Source organism: Cetorhinus maximus, chromosome 20, assembly GCF_964194155.1.
Source record: "Cetorhinus maximus chromosome 20, sCetMax3.hap1.1, whole genome shotgun sequence".
In the NCBI taxonomy this organism is placed as follows: domain Eukaryota; kingdom Metazoa; phylum Chordata; class Chondrichthyes; order Lamniformes; family Cetorhinidae; genus Cetorhinus; species Cetorhinus maximus.
This window is the reverse complement of record NC_135898.1, coordinates 20,756,613-20,779,879: the sequence shown is the minus strand read 5'-3', so window position 1 is coordinate 20,779,879 and position 23,267 is coordinate 20,756,613. Positions and strand designations below refer to the sequence as shown.

The 23,267-nt window shown below is 46.5% G+C and overlaps 1 protein-coding gene across 12 annotated transcripts in view; it reads right to left on the bottom strand.

The window, feature by feature from the left end:
* ikbkb (inhibitor of nuclear factor kappa B kinase subunit beta) overlaps positions 1-23,267 on the bottom strand; it is a 505,718-nt gene that overhangs the window by 52,101 nt on the left and 430,350 nt on the right. For 4 of the 12 annotated variants that reach the window (XM_078565690.1, XM_078565696.1, XM_078565693.1 and 1 more), the window contains exon 1: positions 15,440-15,618. Coding sequence is in view for 3 of the 12 variants with exons in the window: in XM_078565687.1 (XP_078421813.1) it covers positions 10,055-10,061 (7 nt within the window). In the remaining 9 variants the exon portion in view is untranslated. Of the gene's footprint in view, positions 1-5,940; positions 6,104-10,054; positions 10,077-15,439; positions 15,650-23,267 lie in introns of those variants that run through there. The other 8 variants (XM_078565687.1, XM_078565688.1, XM_078565695.1 and 5 more) reach the window with 5 other exon arrangements.

Below are 23,267 nucleotides of genomic sequence, written 5' to 3'. Positions count from 1 at the left end.
AAAGTCCCAGAGGATTAGAAAACTGCCAATCCTCCCTTATTCAAAAAGCGAAGGATTCAAAAAAACAGGTAATTATAGGTTAGTTAGCTTAACATCTGTCATCAGGAAAATGTTAGAGTCTATTATAAAGGATATAATAGCAGAGCATTTAGAAATACATAATATAATCAAGCAGAGTCAGCACGGCTTCATGAAGGGGAAATCATGCCTGACAAATTTATTAGAATTCTTTGAGAAGGTAACAAGCAGGATATGTAAAGGGGAACCAGTAGATGTAATATACTTGGGTTTCCAAAAGGCGTTCAATAAGGTACCGCACATAAGGCTACTTAATAAGAGCCCATGGTGTTGGGGGTAGTATATTAGCATGGATAGAGGATTGGCTAACTAATAGAAGACAGAGAGTTGGGATAAGGGGAGCAGTTTCAGGATGTACCTGTAACTAGTGGAGTACCACAGGGATCAGTGCTGGGGCCACAATTATTTACAATATATATTAAATACTTGTATGAGGGAAGTGAATGTACTATCGCCAATTTTGCAGATGACACAAAAATAGGTGGGAAGGCAAGTGGTGAGGTTAACACAAAAAGTCTACAGAGGGATATAGACAGGTTAAATGAATGGGCAAAAATGTGGCAGATGGAATACAATGTGGGAAAATGTAAGCTTATGTACTTTGGCAGGAAGAATAGAGGAGCTGAATAATATTTAAATGGAGAAAGACTGCAGAAAGCTGCAGCACAGAGGGATTTGGGGGTCCTCATGCATGAATCACAAAAAGCTAGCATACAAGTTCAGCAGGTTAAAGGGAAGGCAAATGGATTGTTGGCCTTTATTTCAAAGGGAATGGAGTATAAAAATGGGGAAGTATTGCTAAAACTATACAAGGCACTAGTTAGACCACACCTAGAATACTGTGAACAATTTTGGTCTCCTTATCTAAAGGAAAGATATACTGACATTGGGGGCAGTCCAGAGGAGGTTCACAAGATTGATCCAGAGTATGGTGGAATTTTCTTATGAGGAGAAGTTGAGTAGGTTGGGCCTGTACTCACTGGAGTTTAGAAGAATGAGAGGTGACTTTATTGAAACATATAAAATTCTTAGGGAGCTTGACAGGGTAAATGCTGAGAGGTTGTTTCCCCTTGTGGGAAGTCTAGGACCAGAGGGCATAATCTCAGAGTAATGGGTCATTTAAGACAGAGATGAGGAGGAATTTCTTCTCAGAGGGTAGTCAATCTGTGGAATTCTTTACCATAGAGGGCTGTAGAGGCTGGGTCATTAAGTATATTCAAGGCTGATATTGACATTTTTAATCAGTAAGGGAATCAAGGGTTATGGGGAAAAGGCAAGAAAGTGGAATTTAGGATTTTCAGATCAGCCATGATCTCACCGAATGGCGGGTCAGACTCGATGGGCCAAATGGCCTACTTCTGCTCCTACGACTTATGGTGTTTTGCGGTTTTACAAGGTAGACTCTGCACAAGGCTCTACATAGAACTCTCTCTCTCCATGCTCTGATATTCCCCATGTGATCCTACGTTATTGATTATGCTGACTACATATTTACATATTTAACGTTAACCCTTTACATCTCACCTCAAATTCTCTGCCTTCATCTCTGGTTCACAGTGGTTTCACCAATCTCCCTGACCTTGTTTGCATCTCTCTCGGAGGTTGCATAGGATTCATGTGCTCTTGAACTCTGGAGTAACTTATAAATCTTCAGAGACTACTGGTTCTCTGTTCAGGTTGTCTTTCTGGTCATATGGGTAGTTAGTACATTCTATTGATGGTCGTCGTCCTCTTGTAGATACGAGTGCACCTCTCTATCTTCTCACTATCCTATTCTCAATCTCAACAAGATAAGATCTCGAACATAGGAACAACATACGAACATATGAAACAGGAGCATACATAAGCCATTCGGCTCCTCCAGCCTGCTCCACCATTCAATAAGATCATGGCTGATCTGATTGTAACCTCAACTCCACAATCCCACCTACTCCTGATAGCCTTTCACCACCTTGCTTATCAAGAATCTATCTAGCTCTACCTTAAAAATATTAAAAGACTCTGCTTCGACTGCCTTTTGAGGAAGAGAGTTACAAAGACTCACTACCCTCAAAGAAAAAAATTCTCACCTCTGTATTAAATGGGTGACTCCTTATTTTAACCCCTAGTTTTAGATTCTCCTACAAAAGGAAACACCCTTTTCACCCTGTCAAGACCCCTCAGGATCTTATATGTTTCAATCAAGTCGTCTCTTACTCTTCTAAACTCCAGTGGATACAAGCCTAACCTGTCCAACCTTTCCTCATAAGACAACCTGCCCATTCCTGGTATTAATCTGGCAAACCGTCTGTGAACTGCTTCCAAAGCATTTACATCCTTCCTGAAATAAGGAGACCAATGCTGTACATAGTCTGGTCTCACTTATGCCCTGTATAACTGAAGCATAGCCTCCCTACATTTGTATTCAATTCCCCTCCCAACAAACAATAACATTCTATTAGCTTTCCTAATTATCTGCTGTACCTGCATACTAACCTTTTGCAATTCATGCACTAGGACACCCAGATTCCTCTACATCTGAGCTCTGCAAAGTCACCATTTAGATAATATGCTTTTTTTTATTCTTCCTGCCAAGAAGGATAATTTCAGATTTTCCCACAATATACTCCATTTGCCAGATCGTTGCCCACTCACTTAACCTAACTCTGTCACTTTTTAGCCTCCTTATGTCCTCTTCACAACTTCTTTCCTACCAATCTTTGTATCATTGGCAAATTGAGCAACCATACTAACTGTCCCTTCACCAAATCACTTATATAAATTGTAAAACGTTTGGGCCCCAGCACTGATCCCTGTTGCACCACTCATTACATCTTGCCAACCAAAAAATTACCCAGTTATACTCTCTGATTCCTGTTAGCAAGCCAATCTTCTATGCCACTAAGTCACTCCCTATACAATGTGCTTTTATTTTCCACAATAACCTTTGAAGTGGCACCTTATCAAATTCCTTCTGGAAATCTAAGTACAGTACATCCACCAGTTCCCCTTTATCCACAGCACGTTACTTCTTCAAAGAACTCTTACAAAACCATGTTGACTCTGCCTGATTACCTTGAATTTATCAAAGTGCCCTACTATAACATCTTTAACAATAGCTTCTAATGTTTTTCCTATGACAGATGTTAAGCTAACTGGCCTGTAGTGTCCTGCTTTCTGTTTCCCTCCCTTTTTGAATAAAGGAGTTACGTTCGACATTTTCCAATCCAGATTCCCCGAATCTAGTGAATTTAGGAAAATTAAAACCAATGCATCAACTATCTCTCTAGCCACTTCCTTTAAGACCCTAGGATGAAATCCAGCAGGTCCCAGGAACTTAGCAAATTTTTGGAACTGCAGGTTGACAAGTACCACTTCCCTGGTGATTGTAATTTTCCTGAGTTCCTCCCTCCCTTCCATTTCCTGATTTACAGCTATTTCTGGGATGTTACTTGTAACCTCTATAGTGAACACTAATGCAAAATACCTGCTCAATTTATGTGCAATATTCTTATTTTCCATTATTAACATCCCACCCCGACTCACTTTCTATAGGACCAACGCTCACTTTCTTAACTCTTTTTAAATTTCTACAGAAACTCTTACTTTCTGTCTTTATATTTCTAGCCAGCTTTCTCTCGTACTCTAATTTTTCCCTCCTTATTAATCTTTTAGTCATTCTCAGCAGTTTTCTAAATTCTTACCTGCCACCCATCTTTGCGCAATTATACGATTTTTCTTTAAGTTTGATACCATCTTTAACTTTTTTTAGTTAACCACGATGGTGGGTCCTCCCCTTGGAATTTTTCTTTCGCATTGGAATGTATGTATTTTGTGTATTCTGAAATATCCCCTTAAATGTCTGCCACTGCATCTCTATAAGACCTATCCCTTAACCTAATTTGCCAGTTCACTTTAACCAGCTCTGCTTTCATACCCTCATAATTTCCCTTGCTTAAGTTTAAAATACTAGTCTTGTACCCACTCTTCTCTCTCTCAAACTGAATGTAAAACTCAATCATATTATGATTACTGCTACTTCGGGGCATCTTCACTATGGAGTCATTAATTAATCCTATCTCACTGGACAATACCAGGTCTAGTAAAGCCTACCCTCTGGTTGTCTCCAGAACATGCTGTTCTAAGAAACTATCCTGAAAACATTCTAGGCTACCTTTGCTCATCTGATCTTTCCAATCAACATGTAGATTAAAATCGCCCATGATTATCACCATACCTTTCTTACAAGCTCCCATTATTTCTTCCTTTATAGTCCATGCTACCACATGGGTACTGTTAGGGGGCCTGTACACCACTCCCACAAGTGACTTCTTGCCTTTATCATTTCTCATTTCTACCCAAACCGCTTCTACATCCTGATTTCCTGAACTTAAGTTATCCCTCTCTATTGTGCTAATACCATCATTAATTTACAGAGCCAGCCCTCCACCTTTTCCTAGCTTCCAGTCCTTCCCAAATATCATGTATCCTTCAATATTCAGGTTCTAATCTATGTTATCCTGCAGCTATGCCTCTATAATGGTATCAGATCATACTTATTGATTGCTATTTGAGCTATCAGTTCATCTGTTTTGCTTCGAATGCTAGGTGCATGCATCCAGATACAGAGCATTTAGTTTGTACTTTTATTATTTTTGTAACGTCTAGCCTTGTCTGCTGATTTACTCTTAGATTTGTACTCTCTATCCCTTCCTGTCATGGTCTGCATATCATCTGCCATATAAGTACCTTTCTTCCTTGCCTATCTCTACTCTTTGATTTAACACCTTCCCAAATTTGATCCTTTGCCCCCATTATTTAGTTTGAAATCCTCTCTACTTCCCTGCTTACACAGCTTGCTAGAACACTGGTCCAGGTGTAGACCACCCCAATGATACAGCCCCCACTTTCCCCAGAAATGGTGACAGTGCCCCAGCAGCTGGGAGCCACTTCCCCCACACCAGTCTTTGAGCCACGCATTTATTTCTCCAATCTAATTTGCCTTATGCCAATTTGCCCAGAGATTATTACCTTTGAGGTCCTGCTTCTTAAATTGGTGCCTAGCTCCTCATACTGACTATGCAGAACCTCTTTCCTTGTCCTGCCTATGTCATCGGTAGCTACATAGACCATGATGACTTCCCCTTCCCACTCCAAATTCCTCTCTAGCCCTGAGCAGATGTCCCAAACCCTGGCACCGGGCAGGCAACACAACCTGCTGGACTCTCATTCTTTGCTGCAGAGAAGTGTCAATCCCCCTCACTACACTGTCCCTTACTATCACCACATTCCTTTTGGCTCCCCGCAACTTGAATGGCTTCCTGTACCATGGTGCCATGGCCAGTCAGCTCATCCACTCTGCAACGCTCACTCTTATCCAGACAAGCTGAAAGAACCTCAAACCAATTGGACAATTGCAAAGGCCGAGGCTCCTGCACTCCTGCCTTCTAGGTCCCCTTACCTGCCTCACTCACAGTCACACCCTCCTGTTCCTGACCACTGATCAAATCAGAATACCCTATCTATACGGGTGTGACCGCCTCCTGGTACAAAGTGTCCAGGTAACTTTCACCCTCCCTGATGCACTGCCTGTCTGCAGTTCGGCCTCCAGCTCAACAACTCTGAGCAGAGGCTCTACAAGCCACAAACACTTACTGCAGGCGTGTTTGCCCTGGGTCGCAATGACACCCAGGAGATCCCACATGCTGCAGCATTGAAACATCACTTGTCCTACCATCCTTAATGTGTTTTAATTAACAACTTAATTATTTTATTAAATTAATTATTTTCCTTTTTGTATATTTTATTCACCTTACCACCAGTTCTTGTGCTATTTTAAACCTTAGGAATAGAAGCAACCTTAACCATCCACCAGATACTCACCAAACAGCTAGCTTCTTTCCCTGTAGTAAAGGGCCAATTCCTACAGGTGAAAAAAATTAGAAAAATCAAAAGCAAAGGAGCACCTCCTCTCTCTCCTCACCAAATTCCCAAGTATACAGTCACAAGCCGTACTCATTTGCAAGCTGCACGATAAGCTCCTGTATTTATGTTAACTGAACCGCAGTTTCAGGAACCAGGTTAAACCAGTTAGCTAATTAACTACTCAGCTATTCTCAGTAGAGAGTGTTTACCCTGCCTAAAGAAGAAACTTACTCTACTTACAGTACATTCCAGTTACTGCTAGCTACAGATAAGACTAGATTTTTCAAGAACAAGATTAACACCTTAAACTTCCCCACTCACTAAACTCTCAAGTATACAAAAACAGAATTATCTGGAAAAACTCAGCAGGTCTGGCAGCATCGGCGGAGAAGAAAAGAGTTGACGTTTCGAGTCCTCATGCCCCTTCAACAGAACTGAGTAAAATTAGGTGAAATATAAGGCAGTTTAAGGTGTGGGGGGGTCGCGGAGAGAAGGTGGGGGTGGGGGGGTGGTTGTAGGGACAAGCAAGCAGTAATAGGAGCAGATAATCAAAAGATGTCACAGACAAAAGAACAAAGAGGTGTTGAAGGTGGTGATATTATCTAAGAGAATGTGCTAATTAAGAATGGATGGCAGGACACTCGAGGTACAGCTCTAGTGGGAGTGGGGTGGAAAGACTGACAGGGCATTACAGGTATAGATTTAAAAATAATGGAAATAGGTGGGAAAAGAAAAATCTATATAAATTATTGGAAAAAACAAAAGGGAGGGGGAAGAAACGGAAGTGGGGGGGGGGGGGGTGCGGTGATGGAGGAGGGAGTTCAAGGTCTAAAGTTGTTGAATTCAATATTCAGTCCGGAAGGCTGTAAAGTGCCTAGTTTCATAAGTCTCATAAGCCTAGTTTTTTGTTTTTATCCCAAGTATACACTCAGTCACTAGCTGCCCCTCCAACAGTGCAGCACTCCCTCAGCACTGCACTAGGTTTATCAGCCTGGATTATGTTCTTAGGTCTCTAGAGTGGAGCTCGAATCCACAATCTGAGTTGGAGGCAAGAATACTCCTGATGCACACGCCTCCTGACCAGCAGTTGGAGCAGTTCAGTGGACAGAGAAGGACACAAAGGCCATAAGCAAGACAGGGAGAGCCAGCAAATAGTCAGTGTCAACAGCATGTACCCACCAACACAGAACACGCAGCAAAACCTTTCCTCTGCAGCCAGACTCTACTGCACTACCAGCCGACTGATCTCTGGAACGACATGAATCATAGAAGGGTTACAGAACAGAAGGAGGCCATTCAGCCTGTCATGTCCATGCCAGTTCCTTACAAGAGCAACTTAGCTAGTTCCACTCCCCTGCCTTTTCCCCATTGGCCCTGCAAAATTATGCAATTCTCTTTGGAATGCTATGATTGAATCTGCCTCCACCACACTCTCAGGCAGTGCATTCCAGATCCTAACCACTCGCTGCATAAAATGTTTTTCCTCATGTCGCCTTTGGCTCTTCTGCCAATCACCTTAAATCGGTATCCTCCGGTTCTCGTTCCTGCTGCCAATTGGAACAGTTTCTCCTATCTACTCTGCCCAGACCCCTCTTGATTTTGAATTCCTTTATCAATTCTCCTCTCAACCCTCTCTACTCTGAGGGGAAGAACCTCAGTTTCTCCAATCTGTCCATGCAATTAAAGTTCCCTGGAACCATTCTTGTGAATCTTTTCTTCACGTCCTTCCTGAAGTGTGGCACCCAGATCTGGATGCAATATACCAGTTGAGGCTGAACCAGTGTTTTATACAGACTTACCATAACTTTCTTACTTTTGCACTCTATGCCCCTATTTATAAAGCCCAGGATCCCATATGCTTTATGAACCACTCCTTCAGCCTGCCTTGCCACCTTCAATGATTTGTGTTGGGTAAGAGTATTTTGGGTTACAGAATCAAGGTGGTTAAATAGAGTGAAGATGCAGATTAGCCGTGATCTGACTGAATGATAGAACAGGTTCAACCACCCACAGTTCCTCCGTTTCCATTCAGGAACAGAGTTTGCTTCTGTCATGTGTCATAGCCCCATAATGCTTCCAGATTAAATGTTAATTCAGGATAAAATTAACAGTCACTTAGACAAATGTGGATTAATTAAGGATAGCTGAGGGCAAATTGTGTTTAAGTAATTTGAGTTTATTGATAAAGTAGCAGAACAGAGAGGGTTGATGAGGGGAATGCAGTTGATCTGGTATACATGAACTTCCATAAAAAGCCAAATAATAGGCTATTCACCAAAGTTAGAGCTCATGGAACAAAAGTGATAGATATGAAATTGACTGAGTGACAGGAAACAGAGTGATGGTGAACAGTTGATTTTAGAACTGGAGGAAGATATATAGTGGGGTTCCCCAGGGGTTGGTGTCAGGGCTCTCTGCTTCACTTGATTATGTAGTCATGACCTCGACTTGGGTGTACAGGGCACAATTGCAAAATCTTTGGCTGACTCAAAACTTGGAAGTATTGTGAACTGTGAGGAAGATAGTGATAAACTTCAAAACGTCGTAAGTTGGTGGAATGGACGAATATTATGTTCTCAGGTCTCTAGAGCGGAGCTCAGATCCACAATTTGGTCAAGTGCAGATAGGGTGAGAGATGTTGCTCAAATGCCACATGCCCATCAATCAATAGGCTCCAGACTCCACAGGGAGGAGGGGGGGAAATGCTCTCCACACGTCTGTGCGCCGATCAGTGCTGGCTCATGTTCAAGCTCCATCACCAAAGCCCTGCCCCGACAGTGCGGTTGTGGGCATGCGTGGGTATTACTGTGTGAGGTGCCAGTACTGTTAGTGTGAGTGGGACAGAGTTGTCACTGTATGAGTTGCCAGTGCTGTTAGTGCAAGTGGGACAGTGTGTCATTGTTGACGTGCCAGTGCTGTTAGTGCAAGGGGACAGTGTGTCACTGTTGACGTGCCAGTGCTGTTGGTGCAAGAGGACAGTGTGTCATTGTGTTGAGGTGCCAGTGCTGTCAGTACAAGGGGACAGTGTGTCACTGTTGAGGTGCCAGTGCTGTTAGTGCAAGGGGACAGTGTGTCACTGTATAAGGTGCCAGTGCTGTTAGTGCAAGTGGGACAGTGCGAGTGGGACAGTGTGTCACTGTATAAGGTGCCAGTGCTGTTAGTGCAAGTGGGACAGTGCGAGTGGGACAGTGTGTCACTGTATAAGGTGCCAGGGCTGTTAGTGTAAGTGGGACAGTATGAATGACATGCATGATTAAGAGGGAGGGTTAAAGTGTGAGTGTGTGCGCGGGTTGGTGGGGGTAGATAAGGGGCCTGGAAACAGGAGAAGCACCAGGGCCCTTGATTTCTCCCCCAGGCCCTGGTGAGCACAGGGGTGATGGGTGAATGGGAGTTGGTGCAAGTTAGAACTCCAATGGCAGAGTTTTGGATGACCTCAATTTTGCAGAGGATAGAATGTGGGAGGCTAGCCAGCACTGCATAGGAATAGTCAAGTCTCGAGGTAAGGAAGGCACAGATGAGGGTGTCAGCAACAGATAGTTGAGGCAGGGACAGAATTGGATTGCGTGTGGATATGGAAGTAGGCAGTTTTAGATGGCGGAGTGGATGTGTAGTTGGAAGCAGATCTCAGGGTTAATACAACACCAATATTACAAACAGTCTCAGACATGGGGATAGGCTAGCAATTTTTTTTGTTTGTTTACAAGAGGTTGGCCATTGGTAAGACCAGCATTTATTATCCATCCCTAATTGCCCTCAAGAAGGTGCTGGTGAGTCACCTTCTTGAACCACTGCAGGAAATGTGGTATAGGTACACTCACAGATGCGGAGAAGCTTTGGGGAGTCAGGAGTTGAGGTATTCGCAGCAGAATTCCCAGCCTCTGACCTGCTCTTGTAGCCACAGTTATTTATACAGCTGGTCCAGTTAAGTTTCTGGTCAATGGTCACTCCCAGGATATTGATGGTGGGGGATTCAGTGATGGTAATGCCATTGAACGTCAAAGGGAGATGGTTAGATTCTCTCTTGTTGGAGATGGTCATAGCCTAGCACTTGTGTGACACAATTGTTACTTACCACTCATCAGCCCAAGCCTTAGTGTTGTCCAGGTCTTGCTGTATGTAGACGTGGACTGCTTTAATATTTATGGTGACGCGAATGGTGCTGAACTTAGTGCAAACATCCCCACTTCTGATCTTATGATGGAAGGAAGGTCACTGATGAAGCAGCTGAAGATGGTTGGGTCTAGGACACTACCCTGAGGAACTCCTGCAGTGATGTCCTGGAATGAGATGATTGGGCTCCAACAACCACTACTATCTTACTCTGTACTAGGTATGACTCCAACCAGTGGAGAGATTTCCCCTTGATTCCCATTGACTCCACTTTTGCTAGGGCTCCTCGAGGCAACACTTGGCCAAAATGCTGTCTTGATGTCAAGGGCAGTCACTCACACCTCACATCCTGAATTCAGCTCCCTTTGCCGACATTTGGACCAAAGCTGAAATAAGGTCAAAAGCTAAGTGGCCCTGGCTGAACCCAAAGTGAACGTCAGTGAGCAGGTTATTGCTGAGTAAGTGACATTTGATAGCACTGTCCACAACACCTTCCATCATTTTGCTCATGATTAAGAGTAGGCTGATGGAGCGGTAATTGGCCAGGTTGGATTTGCCTTGCTGTTTGTGGATAGGTCATACCTGGGCAATTGTAGCCATACTGGTACATCACATCTTGGGGGTTGGGGGGAGCGGGGGGTGGTGAGTTCAGGAGCACAAGTCTTCAGTACTATTGCCAGAATGTTGTGAGGGCCCATTGCCTTTGATGTATCCAGTGCCTTCAGCTGTTTTTTGATATCAGTCTGAGCGACGGGAATGCACTGGCAGACTGACAGGCATGTCACATTCTCAAGCAGAGGCATCCAGGCAGGCGGAGAGGCGGGGACACCCTGGCAGGCGGAGAGGCGGGCACACCCTGGCAGGCGGAGAGGCGGACACACCCTGGCAGGCGGAGAGGCGGGGACACCCTGGCAGGCGGAGAGGCGGGCACACCCTGGCAGGCGGAGAGGCGGGGACACACTGGCAGGCAGAGAGGCGGGGACACCCTGGCAGGCGGAGAGGCGGGGACACACTGGCAGGCGGAGAGGCGGGGACACACTGGCAGGCGGAGAGGCGGGGACAAGAAAGAAAAAAAAATTCAAAGGGGAAGACCAACATCTGTGGTTAACTAAAAAGTTAAAGCTAGTATCAAACTTAAAGAAAAAGCATATAATTGCACAAAGATGGCAGGTCAGATGATTGGACAGAATATTTAAAAAAGCAGAGACTGACTAAAAGATGGATAAGGAGGGAAGAATTAGAGTACAAGAGAAAGCTAGTTAGAAATATAAAGACAGAGAGTAAGGGTTTCTATGGATACTTAAATAAGAAGAGTTAACAAAGTGAGTGTTGATCCGATAGAAATAAATCTGGGGAGTTAGTAATGGAAAATAAGGAGATGACAAATGAATTAACAGTTATTTTGCATCGGTCTTCACAAGAGAATCTCAGGAATAGGAAAGGAAATGGTGCTGAACAAATTGTTGGAGCTGCGGGTTGACAAATTCTGGTGTCCTACTGGATTTCATCTTAGGGTCTTAAAATAAGTGGCTGATGAGGTAGTTGATGCATTGATTTTAATTTTCCAGAATTTACTGGATTCAGGAAAGGTTCCATTAGATTGGAAAATAGCGAATGTAACTCCTTTATTCAAAGGGAGGGAGACAGAAAGCAGGAAACTACAGGCCAGTTAGCTTAACATCTGTCATAGGGAAAATGTTAGAAGCTATTGTTAGAGACATAATAACAGGGCAATTTGATAAATTCTGGGTAATCAGGCAGAGTCAACATGGTTTTGAGAGTGGGAAATCATGTTTAACCAATTTACTGGTAAAGGGGATGTACTGAGATTTTCAGAAGGCATTTGATAAGGTGGCTCATCAAAGGTTATTGCAGAAAATAAAAGCTCAAGGTGAAAGGGGTAACATATTGGCATAGATATAAGATTGACTTGCTTACAAGAAACAGAGAGTATGTATAAATAGGTATAGTGTATAAGGAAGGAAGGGAAACAAGCAGTAGTTTCATGGAACATATAGAGATTAAAGAGGAGGTGCTTGCTGCCTTACAGCGAATAAAGGTAGATAAATCCCCCGGGCCTGACATGATATTCCCTCGGACCTTGAGGGAGACTAGTGTAGAAATTGCAGGGGCCCTGGCAGAAATATTTAAAATTTCCTTAGCCACGGGTGAGGTGCCGGAGGATTGGAGGGTAGCTCATGTTGTTCCGTTGTTTAAAAAAGGCTCCAAAAGTAAACCAGGTAATTACAGGCCAGTGAGCCTGACGTCAGTAGTAGGTAAATTATTGGAAGGTGTCCTGAGAGATCGGATATATAATTACTTGGACAGCCAAGGGCTGATTAAGGATAGTCAGCATGGCTTTGTGCGTGGTAGGTCGTGTTTAACGAACCTTGCAGAGTTTTTCGAGGAGGTTACCAAGAAAATAGATGAAGGAAAGGCTGTGGATGTTGTCTACATGGACTTTAATAAGGCCTTTGACAAGGTCCCACATGGGAGGTTAGTTCAGAAGGTTCAGACACTTGGTATCCATGGAGATGTTGTAAACTGGATTTGAAATTGGCTGTGTGGGAGAAGACAGAGAGTGGTAGTGGATGATTGCTTCTCAGACTGGAGGTCTGTGACTAGTGGTGTGCCTCAGGGATCTGTACTGGGACCATTGTTGTTTGTTGTCTATATCAATGATTTGGATGATAATGTGGTGAATTGGATCAGCAAGTTTGCTGATGACACTAAGATTGGAGGCGTTGTGGACAGCGAGGAAGGCTTTCAAAGCTTGCAGAGAGATCTGGACCAACTGGAAAAATGGGCCAGAAAATGGCAGATGGAATTTAATGCGGAAAAGTGTGAGGTGTTACATTTTGGAAGGTCAAACCAAGGTAGGACATACACAGTAAATGGTAGGGCACTGAGGAGTGCGGAGGAACGAAGGGATCTGGGAGTTCAGATACATAATTCCCTGAAAGTGGCGTCACAGGTAGACAAGGTTGTAAAGAAAGCTTTTGGCATACTGGCCTTCATAAATCAAAGTATTGAGTATAGGAGTTGGGATGTTATGGTGAGATTGTATAAGACATTGGTGAGGCTAACTTTGGAGTATTGTGTGCAGTTCTGGTCGCCTAACTACAGGAAGGATATCAGTAAGATTGAGAGAGTGCAGAGAAGATTTACTAGGATGTTGCCGGGTCTTAAGGAGTTGAGTTACAGGGAGAGATTAAACAGGTTAGGACTTTATTCCTTGGAGCGTAGAAGAATGAGGGGAGATATGATAGAAGTTTACAAAATTATGAGGGGTATAGACAGAGTAAACGCGAGTAGGCTCTTTCCACTTAGATTAGGAGAAATAAACACGAGAGGACATGGCTTTAAGGTGAAAGGGGAAAGGTTTAGGGGGAACATTAGGGGGAACTTCTTCACTCAGAGTGGTGAGAGTGTGGAACGAGCTACCATCTAACATGGTAAATACGGGCTCACTCTTAAGTTTTAAGAATAAATTAGATAGATACATGGATGGGAGAGGTCTGGAGGATTATGGACTAGGTGCAGGTCAATGGGACTAGCGGAGTAATATTTCGGCACAGACTAGAAGGGTCGAATGGCCTGTTTTCTGTGCTGTAGTGTCCTATGGTTCTATAGGTCTTTTTCTGGTTGGCAGGGCGTGCAGGTGGTGTGCCACAGGGGTCACTGCTGGGACCTCAACTCTTTAAAAATTTATATAAATGATTTGGATGAAGGAATAGATGAGATGGTTGCTAAATTTGCTGATGACACAAAAATAGGTAGGAAAGTAAGTTATGAAGAGGACATAAGGAGGCCACAAAAGGATATAGATAAGTTAGGTGAGTGGAAACAGATCTGGCAAATGCAGTAAATGTGGGAAAATGTGAAATTGTTCATTTTGGCAGGATGAATAAAAAATGGTGAGAGATTGCAGAGCTCTGAGATGCAGAGGAACCTGGGTGTCCTAGTGCATGAATCACAGAAGGTTAGTATGCAGGTACAGCAGGTAATTAGGAAAGCTAATAGAATGTTATTGTTTATTGCGAGGGGAATTGAATACAAAAGTAGGGAGGTTATATTTCAGTTATACAGAGCACTAGTGAGACCATATCTGGAGTACTGTGTACAGTATTGGTCTCCGTATTTAAGGAAGGATGTAAATACATTGGAAGCAGTTCAGAGAGGGTTTACTAGACTAATACCTGGAATGGGAGGGTTATTTTATGAGGAAAGGTTGAACAGGTTAGGCTTGCATCCACTGGAGTTTAGAAGAGTAAGAGGTACTTGATTGAAATACTTCAGATCCTGAGGGGTCTTGACAGGGTGGATGTGCAAATGATGTTTCATCCTGTGGGAGAATCTAGAACTAGGGTCCACTGTTTAAAAACAAGGAGTTGCCCATTTAAGACCGAGATAAGGAGATTTTTTTTTCTCCGAGGGTTGAGAGACTTTGGAACTCTCTTCCTCAAAAGGTGATTGAGACAGAGTCTTTGAAAATCTTTAAGGCAGAATTAGGTAGATTCTTGATTAGGAAGGGGGTGAAAAGTTATTGGGGGTAGGTAGGAATGTGAAGCTGAGGTTAAAAGTAGATCAGCCATGAACTTATTGAATGGTGGAGCAGGCTCGACGGGTAGAGTGGCCCACTCCAGCTCCTAACTTGGACGCTCTTATGGCACGCTGCCAGGCGGAGGGGCCCCCTCCCTGGCAGGCGGGGGGGGGGGGTAGACAGGACGAGGCTTCACTGGCGGGCGGGGGGGACGGGGCTTCACTGGCGGGCGGGGGGGACGGGGCTTCACTGGCGGGCGGGGGGGACGGGGCTTCACTGGCGGGCGGGGGGGACGGGGCTTCACTGGCGGGCGGGGGGGACGGGGCTTCACTGGCGGGCGGGGGGGACGGGGCTTCACTGGCGGGCGGGGGGGACGGGGCTTCACTGGCGGGCGGGGGGGACGGGGCTTCACTGGCGGGCGGGGGGGACGGGGCTTCACTGGCGGGCGGGGGGGACGGGGCTTCACTGGCGGGCGGGCGGGGGGGACGGGGCTTCACTGGCGGGCGGGCGGGGGGGACGGGGCTTCACTGGCGGGCGGGCGGGACGGGGCTTCACTGGCGGGCGGGGGGGACGGGGCTTCACTGGCGGGCGGGGGGGGGGTTCCAGTGGCGGGCGGGGATACCGTTCATCAGTATCTGAGCCTCCCCCGGATATGAAATCAGGTGCACAAACCCCCTGGCGCCGAGTCTCCGGCCCGTTTCCCCTGGAAGTTAAAGTGGGAGCGATTTGCAGATGTGCAAAGTTGCAGCAAGGGATCGGCAGCGAAGTGAAGACCGAGGCCAGGGAAATGGAAAAGCCGCTTACCGGAGACTGGCTGCGGGCCAGGGTGCAGGACTGGGATCTTCCTGTGCCTCTCTCTCTCGGGCAGCTTCGGAGCGGTGGGTTTGGGGGTTCGCTCTTTCCGGGGGGGGGGGGGGGGGGGGTCTCAGAGCGGCTGTGCCGCCCCCCTCGGTCGCATTCTCCCCGGAATGTTTGTAACTCTGTCCAAACTCTCAGCTTCCGGGTTCCTGCTCTGAAATTTCATCACATGGCCCGGGTTAACTAACCCTGGCTAACTAAACTGATCCGGGTTAAACTCCCCAGCCAGATCCAACTAACCTGCTTTAGATTTAAACCAACCCCGTACTAAACTGATCCAGGTCAACTAACCCTGGCTAACTAAATTAATCTGGGTAAACCCCTGGCTAACTACATTATTCCAGGTTAATGAAACTAACCCAGGTTAACTTGCCTTGGCGACAAAACTAATCCTAGTTAAACTCCCCAGCCAGCTCAATTAACCTGGTTTAGATCTAAACCAACCCTGGATAACTAAACTGATCAGGGTTAACTAACCCTGTGGCTAACTAAACTAACCTGGGTTAAATTCTCCCAGCCAACTACATTGATCTTGGTTCATTGAACTAACCCAGGTTAACTAACCCTGGATAACTAAACTAATCAGGGCTTAAACTCCCCAACCAGGCTTAACTAATCCAGTTTATCTAAACCAACCCTGGCTAACTAAACTGATCCAGGTTAATTAACCCTGGCTAACTAAGATAACGTGTGTTAAACTCACCCTGATTAACTACGTTAATCCTGATTAATTAACTAACCCTGGCGAACAAACCTAATTTGCATTAAACTCCCTGGCTTGGCTCAACTAACCCGGTTTAACTAAACTAACCGTGGCCAACTAAACTCACCTGGATTAACTAAATTATCCTTGGCCTGGCTCAACTAACTCATATGAAAATGAATTAATCCAGCCCAACTAGACTAACCCAAAATGGATTAACTCACCCGGGTTAACTGACCACACTCTGGCCCTCTAACCCGACCATTCCTGAGCAGAAATGGGACAGTCCAAGCTCAGAGTCTCAGTGTTTACAGACTCACTGAAGCTGCTGTTTCAAATCTAGCAATGAATGAAATTTGTTCAATGTGAGAGCTGTCATGTACTTTCTGTTATTCCAAACTCCCAGCCAGAGATTGCCTGTGATTGTTACTAGAGAGAATGTGGACAGCTTAGGCAAGAGGCACTCCCCATGGATGCAAAGTGCATTCCAACACAGATAACACCATGCTGCTTCCAGGAGTTAGTTTATCTCCACACAACTTCCTAAGTGTGAACAGTACAAGGCAGCCTCAGTCTCGGTTGTGATGCTTTCAGTATTAGATAGGCTTGCCCTTCACCTCCACCCCCACCTCCCACCCTCCCCCTACCACCCTGCACTGCAGCCCACTAGGATAAAACATTACTGTTGGACCAGTTCCTATCACGGCAGCTCCAGAGCAGACAGAGCGAGTACAGCCACAGAGAACATCAACCTCGCAAATTGGTTGGGCATGGCCTGCAGGAGAGCAGAAACGAGAGACAGAAGGGGGAAGAGACCAGACAGCAGTCTCCGGTCACAGGAAGGGGGAAGAGAGCAGACAGCAGTCTCCCGTCACAGGAAGGGGGAAGAGAGCAGACAGCAGTCTCCGTCACAGGAAGGGGGAAGAGAGCAGACAGCAGTCTCCCGTCACAGGAAGGGGGAAGAGAGCAGACAGCAGTCTCCGTCGCAGGAAGGGGGAAGAGAGCAGACAGCAGTCTCCGTCGCAGGAAGGGGGAAGAGAGCAGACAGCAGTCTCTGTCACAGGAAGGGGGAAGAGAGCAGACAGCAGTCTCCGTCACAGGAAGGGGGAAGAGAGCAGACAGCAGTTTCCCGTCACAGGAAGGGGGAAGAGAGCAGACAGCAGTCTTCGTCACAGGAAGGGGGAAGAGAGCAGACAGCAGTCTCCCGTCACAGGAAGGGGGAAGAGAGCAGACAGCAGTCTCCCGTCACAGGAAGGGGGAAGAGAGCAGACAGCAGTCTCCATCACAGGAAGGGGGAAGAGAGCAGACAGGAGTCTCCGTCACAGGAAGGGGGAAGAGAGCAGTCAGCAACCTCCGTCACAGGAAGGGGGAAGAGAGCAGACAGCAGTCTCCAGTCACAGGAAGGGGGAAGAGAGCAGACAGCAGTCTCTGTCACAGGAAGGGGGAAGAGAGCAGACAGCAGTCTCCGGTCACAGGAAGGGGGAAGAGAGCAGACAGCAGTCTCCGTCACAGGAAGGGGGAAGAGAGCAGACAGCAGTCTCCCGTCACAGGAAGGGGGAAGAGAGCAGACAGCAGTCTTCGTCACAGGAAGGGGGAAGAGAGCAGACAGCAGTCTCCGTCACAGGAAGGGGGAAGAGAGCAGACAGCAGTCTCCCGTCACAGGAAGGGGGAAGAGAGCAGACAGCAGTCTCCGTCACAGGAAGGGGGAAGAGAGCAGACAGCAGTCTCCCGTCACAGGAAGGGGGAAGAGAGCAGACAGCAGTCTCCGTCACAGGAAGGGGGAAGAGAGCAGACAGCAGTCTCCGTCACAGGAAGGGGGAAGAGAGCAGACAGCAGTCTCTGTCACAGGAAGGGGGAAGAGAGCAGACAGCAGTCTCCATCACAGGAAGGGGGAAGAGAGCAGACAGCAGTTTCCGTCACAGGAAGGGGGAAGAGAGCAGACAGCAATCTCCGTCACAGGAAGGGGGAAGAGAGCAGACAGCAGTTTCCGTCACAGGAAGGGGGAAGAGAGCAAATAGCAGTCTCCGTCACAGGAAGGGGGAAGAGAGCAGACAGCAGTCTCCCGTCACAGGAAGGGGGAAGAGAGCAGACAGCAGTCTCCCGTCACAGGAAGGGGGAAGAGAGCAGACAGCAGTCTCCCGTCACAGGAAGGGGGAAGAGAGCAGACAGCAATCTCCCGTCACAGGAAGGGGGAAGAGAGCAGACAGCAGTCTCCCATCACAGGAAGGGGGAAGAGAGCAGACAGCAGTCTCCGTCACAGGAAGGGGGAAGAGAGCAGACAGCAGTCTCCCGTCACAGGAAGGGAGAAGAGAGCAGACAGCAGTCTCTGTCACAGGAAGGGGGGAGAGAGCAGACAGCAGTCTCCGTCACCGGAAGGGAGAAGAGAGCAGACAGCAGTCTCCGTCACAGGAAGGGGGAAGAGAGCAGACAGCAGTCTCCGTCACAGGAAGGGCGAAGAGAGCAGACCACAGTCTCCCATCACAGGTTAGGATTTGGTGGCTGGAGACTTGGTTTTAAGCATATTTCATCCATCTCGCTGTTCCTTTAAGATGTTCCTTAAAACCTACCACATGGAATTACAGAATGGTGACAGCACAGAGGGAGGCCATTCAGCCCATCATGTCTGCGCTGGCTCTGCGAAGGAACAATTCACCTAGTGTAACTCTCCTGCCTTCTCCTCATAGCCCTGCACATTCTTCCTTTCCAGATAATAACCTAATTTCCTCTTAAATGCCTCCAGCACACTCCCAGGAAGACATTCAGTCACCTGTCCTCCTATCTCCTTATGTGACTCACTGTCAACTTTGGGGAACACTGTGGGACATTTTACTGTGTTAAAAGCAGCTATATAAATACATATTGTCATTTTGGGTAGAAACTTGCATGAATGGGAATAGTTCCCCAAGGCAATGTCTTGCTGGGCTGTCCGTCCAGAGACAGACAAGAGGCAGCAGTTTCAATGCCCAAGGGGCAGAGAGGTCCGTGCATTAGCAATGTGAGCCATTTAGGCCACCTTAGTGCTGACAGATGCCTGTGATCTCTGCACGTCTCTGGTATGAGGCTGCTTTGAGAGTCAGTCGGTCAAGGCAGTAACCAAAAGTGTGTGGGCAGCTTTGCCCCTGTTCAGGGGAGTGTGTCTTGTGATTAAGTAAAGAACGCACAGATATGGGATCAATAAGGTGTATTTATTAGTTCTGTAACAGGATGTCAACAACAGAAACAGCTTGCATTTTTATAGTGCCATTAAAGGAGTAAAACGTTCCATGATACTTTTGCAGGAGCATTATCAAACAAACTTTGAACTGAGCCACACAAGGAGATAATAGAACAGGTGACCAAAGGATTGGTCAAAGAGGTGGATTTTACAGAGTGTTGAAAGGAGGGGAGAGAGGAAGGGAACTCCAGAGCTTAGGGCCTTGTTATCAGGAAGGCTTGTCCACCAATGCTGAAGAAAAGGTAGTCGGGGATGAACAAAAATTGTAATTTTTGGCAAGTCACTTCCATTAGACTCAAAGTTGATGATTGATAATTGTTTTTTTGAAAAATCATCATGGCAGCATGTGTCAAATTGTGATGACGATACAAATCATAACCTAGAAGTTCTACCTGCTGCAGAATAGATACCTTCGTCATTGAACCGAGGGAAGTCTTGTGGCTCAGTGGGTAACACCCACTGCCTCTGAGCCAGAAGCTCCGGGTTTGAGTCTTGCCCCAGGACTTGATGGCCAAGGAAGACACGTTCATAATGCGGCCGAACAGGTTGAGTATCAACCTGAATATCCTTCCAACACACGCCAATGGGTGGTGGTAAGAACAGGAGAGATTCCTGGTCATCTATGTGATGGAAAGAAATTAGAGCCTCAACCATCACTATCCATGGCTCCAGACTACAACGTGCATGTAAAAGTGCCTGTTGCCACAGCAACTCAGACACCTGGGGTTTGGTGGGAGAAGGTTGGCTCAGTTGACTGGATGGCTGATATAGATCAGATTGGTGCCGACAGCTTGGGGTTCGATCCCCGTTCGGCAGGAGTGGATTTGGGACCTGCCTCCCTTCCCTAGCCATGGCGGAGGTGGTGGCACTGTGGGTCGGACTTGCCTCTGGGCAGAGAGCTGAAGGTGATGATAATGACTAATTGAACCACACATTCTCTGAACGAGCGTTAACTATGGTCTATCTTTGCACAGCAGGATGGAAGCTCAATGCATGGAGATCCCCTCAGATTACAGGGACTTTCATTGTTCCGCTACCAACCCCTACTTAACAAGACAATTTCTGACAGAGGGCAGGAAGCCAGACCACTGCTGGAAGTGGCTCAGGGTGAGCACATAACATATTCACACTTTAACACACCACCACCCCCCAATCTCATTCCTGCCCATATTAAACGAAGAAGCAAAAGTGCAAGATTGTGCCTGGTTTGATGATAATGATGACTAACGTGTTAATGTCCATTCAATGAGTTATTAGGCCTGCTAACCCCCCACACCCCTCCCCACCTTCATCCACTCCCATTCTGGTCCCTGTCAACCGACAAAGCGATTGACAGCAGTGCTGCAGCAAAATGGGGGGTGGGGGTGGGGTTGGTGGGTGGGGGGAGGGCTGCAGGGAGACAGGTCCAGGTGGAGGCAGGGCAAAAGGAGTGCAACAGGTGGGGAGAGAGGGTTTGAGGGTTTATCCAACAGAGGAAAGGTTTCTGTGTCAGGGAAGAACGAAAAGGGGAAGCTGCTCCTTGAAGCCACAGAGTGACCCCAATGACTGTTGAGTCCTCAGGACTCCAGCATGGCCCCTCTTAGCTCAGTGGGTAGCACGCTCATCACTGAGTCAGAAGGTCAAGGGTTCAAGTCCCAGAGCCTACAGTACAAATACCAGGCTGATACTCCAGTGCAATACTGAGGGAGCACTGCACTGTCAGAGGGGCAGTACTGATCGAGTGCTGCACTGCTAGAGAGGTAGTACTGAGGGAGCGCTGCACTGTCAGAGGGGCAGTACTGAGGGAGTGCTGCACTGCCAGAGGGGTAATACTGAACAAGAGTGCAGAACCATTAGAGATGCAGTACTGAGGGAGTGCTGCACTGTCAAAGGGTCAGTACTGAGGGAGGGCTGCTCTGTCAGAGGGTCAGTATTGAGGGAGCATTATACTGTCAGAGGGTCAGTACTGAGGAAGCATTGCACTGTTGAAGGGACAGTACTGAAGGAGTGCTGTACTGTTGGTGGATGCACTGACTTTTGGGTGAGATGTTAAACTGAAGTCCCATCTGTTCTCTCAGGAATGTAAAAATTCCCAAAGCAGTATTTGAAGAGGAGGGGAGTTCTCAGTGACTTGACCAATATTATCCCTAGACCAATATCACTAAAACAGATTTTCTCATCATTTACCTCATTACTGTTTGTTGGAGCTTGCTGTGCACAAAACGGTTGATGAGTTTCCTATATTATACCAGTGAGTACACTTCCAAAAGCACTTCATTGGCTGTAAAGCACTTTGAGATGTCCTGAAGTGGCGAAACGGTGTGCAAACGCAAAGGATGAGAAAACAAATTAATTACTTCATCCCCAAACATTTTGCATGCTTTAAAGATTATGGGCATGAGCAGGAGTCAGTCAGAATTGCAAGCCACTGGCAGAGAGCCACACCCATGTGCCAGCTAGTCACTTGGCATCTGTCCGCTCCGCTTTCTTGACCACGCTACTCTGTACTATGAGCCAAGTTACAAACCCACAAAAAGCCAGTCACACCCTGCAGGAGGTACAGAGAGCATTTCACAACCACTGACCTTCCTCCCTTACACCATTCACTGGTTATTGACCAACGCATTGACTGAGCTGCACCTTTGTTTAAAGGATGAGACTGCTGCATGTGCCTGTATCTCAATAAATGCCACCCATTACTCAGTGCTGAAAAATGCCAGGAATCTGACTGTGGCTGAACTGCAGATGTAATGTCCACCAGGGTTAGCCTCGGAAAAAGGCTGAAAAGTGGGAAAAGTGCGCATTACATTTACAATGCAGTTATGGGGAAGCTCTACCAGTCTGTTACCGAGCACCAAGTTCAAACAACTTTATTCATCTTCATTATTGCAACTAAACTTTCCTAGGACCTCCACATAATCAGAAAATGGACACCAAGGCACTAAAGTAAGTGACCAAATGTTTGGTTTATAAGAAGGTGTTAAAAGAGGAAAGGGAGGTAAAGAAGTTTAAGGAAGGAATTCTAGGGTCTGGGGCAGACAGCTGAAGGCTCCATCACCAATGTTGTGGCAAAGGGAGGGAATTCAGAGATCTAGGGCTGAAGATTACAAAGATAAGTAATCATAGAGTGGTTACAACACAGAAGGGAGGCCATTCTGTCATTCTTGTCTGTGCCGGCACTTTGCAAGAGTCCTACTCCCCCACCCTTTCCCCATAAGCCTGCAAATCTTTTCTCTTTAGATAATTGCCCAATTCCCTTCTGAAAGCCACAATTGAATCCGCCTCCAACATACTCTCAGGCAGCGCATTCCAGATCCTAACCACTTGCTGCGTAAAAAACGTTTTCCTCACGTTGCTTCTGGTTCTTTTGCTTGATCACTTCAAACGGCATCCTCTGATTCTCAACCCCACCACCAAAAGGAACATGTTCTCCCTACTACTCTGTCCAGACCCTGTGATGTTGAACATCTCTATGAAATGTCCTCTCAATCTTCTCTTCTCTAAGGAGAACAGTCCCGGCTTCTCCAATATATCCTCGTAACTGAAGTCCCTCATCTCTGGAACCATACTTATAAATCTTTTCTGCGCCCTCGCTAACACCTTCACATCCTTCCGAAGGATGGAGATCAGAATTTTAAAACTAGTGGCAGACTGAGAGCCAAAGTAGGTCAATGAGCTCAAGGGTGATGGGTGAACGGGAGCTTGATGAGCTGAAGTTTCAGAGGGTAGGAGGTGGGCCAGGGGAACTTTAGAATAGTCGAGTCTAGAGGTTACCGAGGTGTGGTTATATCCACACCTGGTCACAGCTTCCTGGTGTTTGTGGAGAGATGACAGCCTAGCCTATCAGATTCCAGTGAGATAACTCATTGTGATGTCAG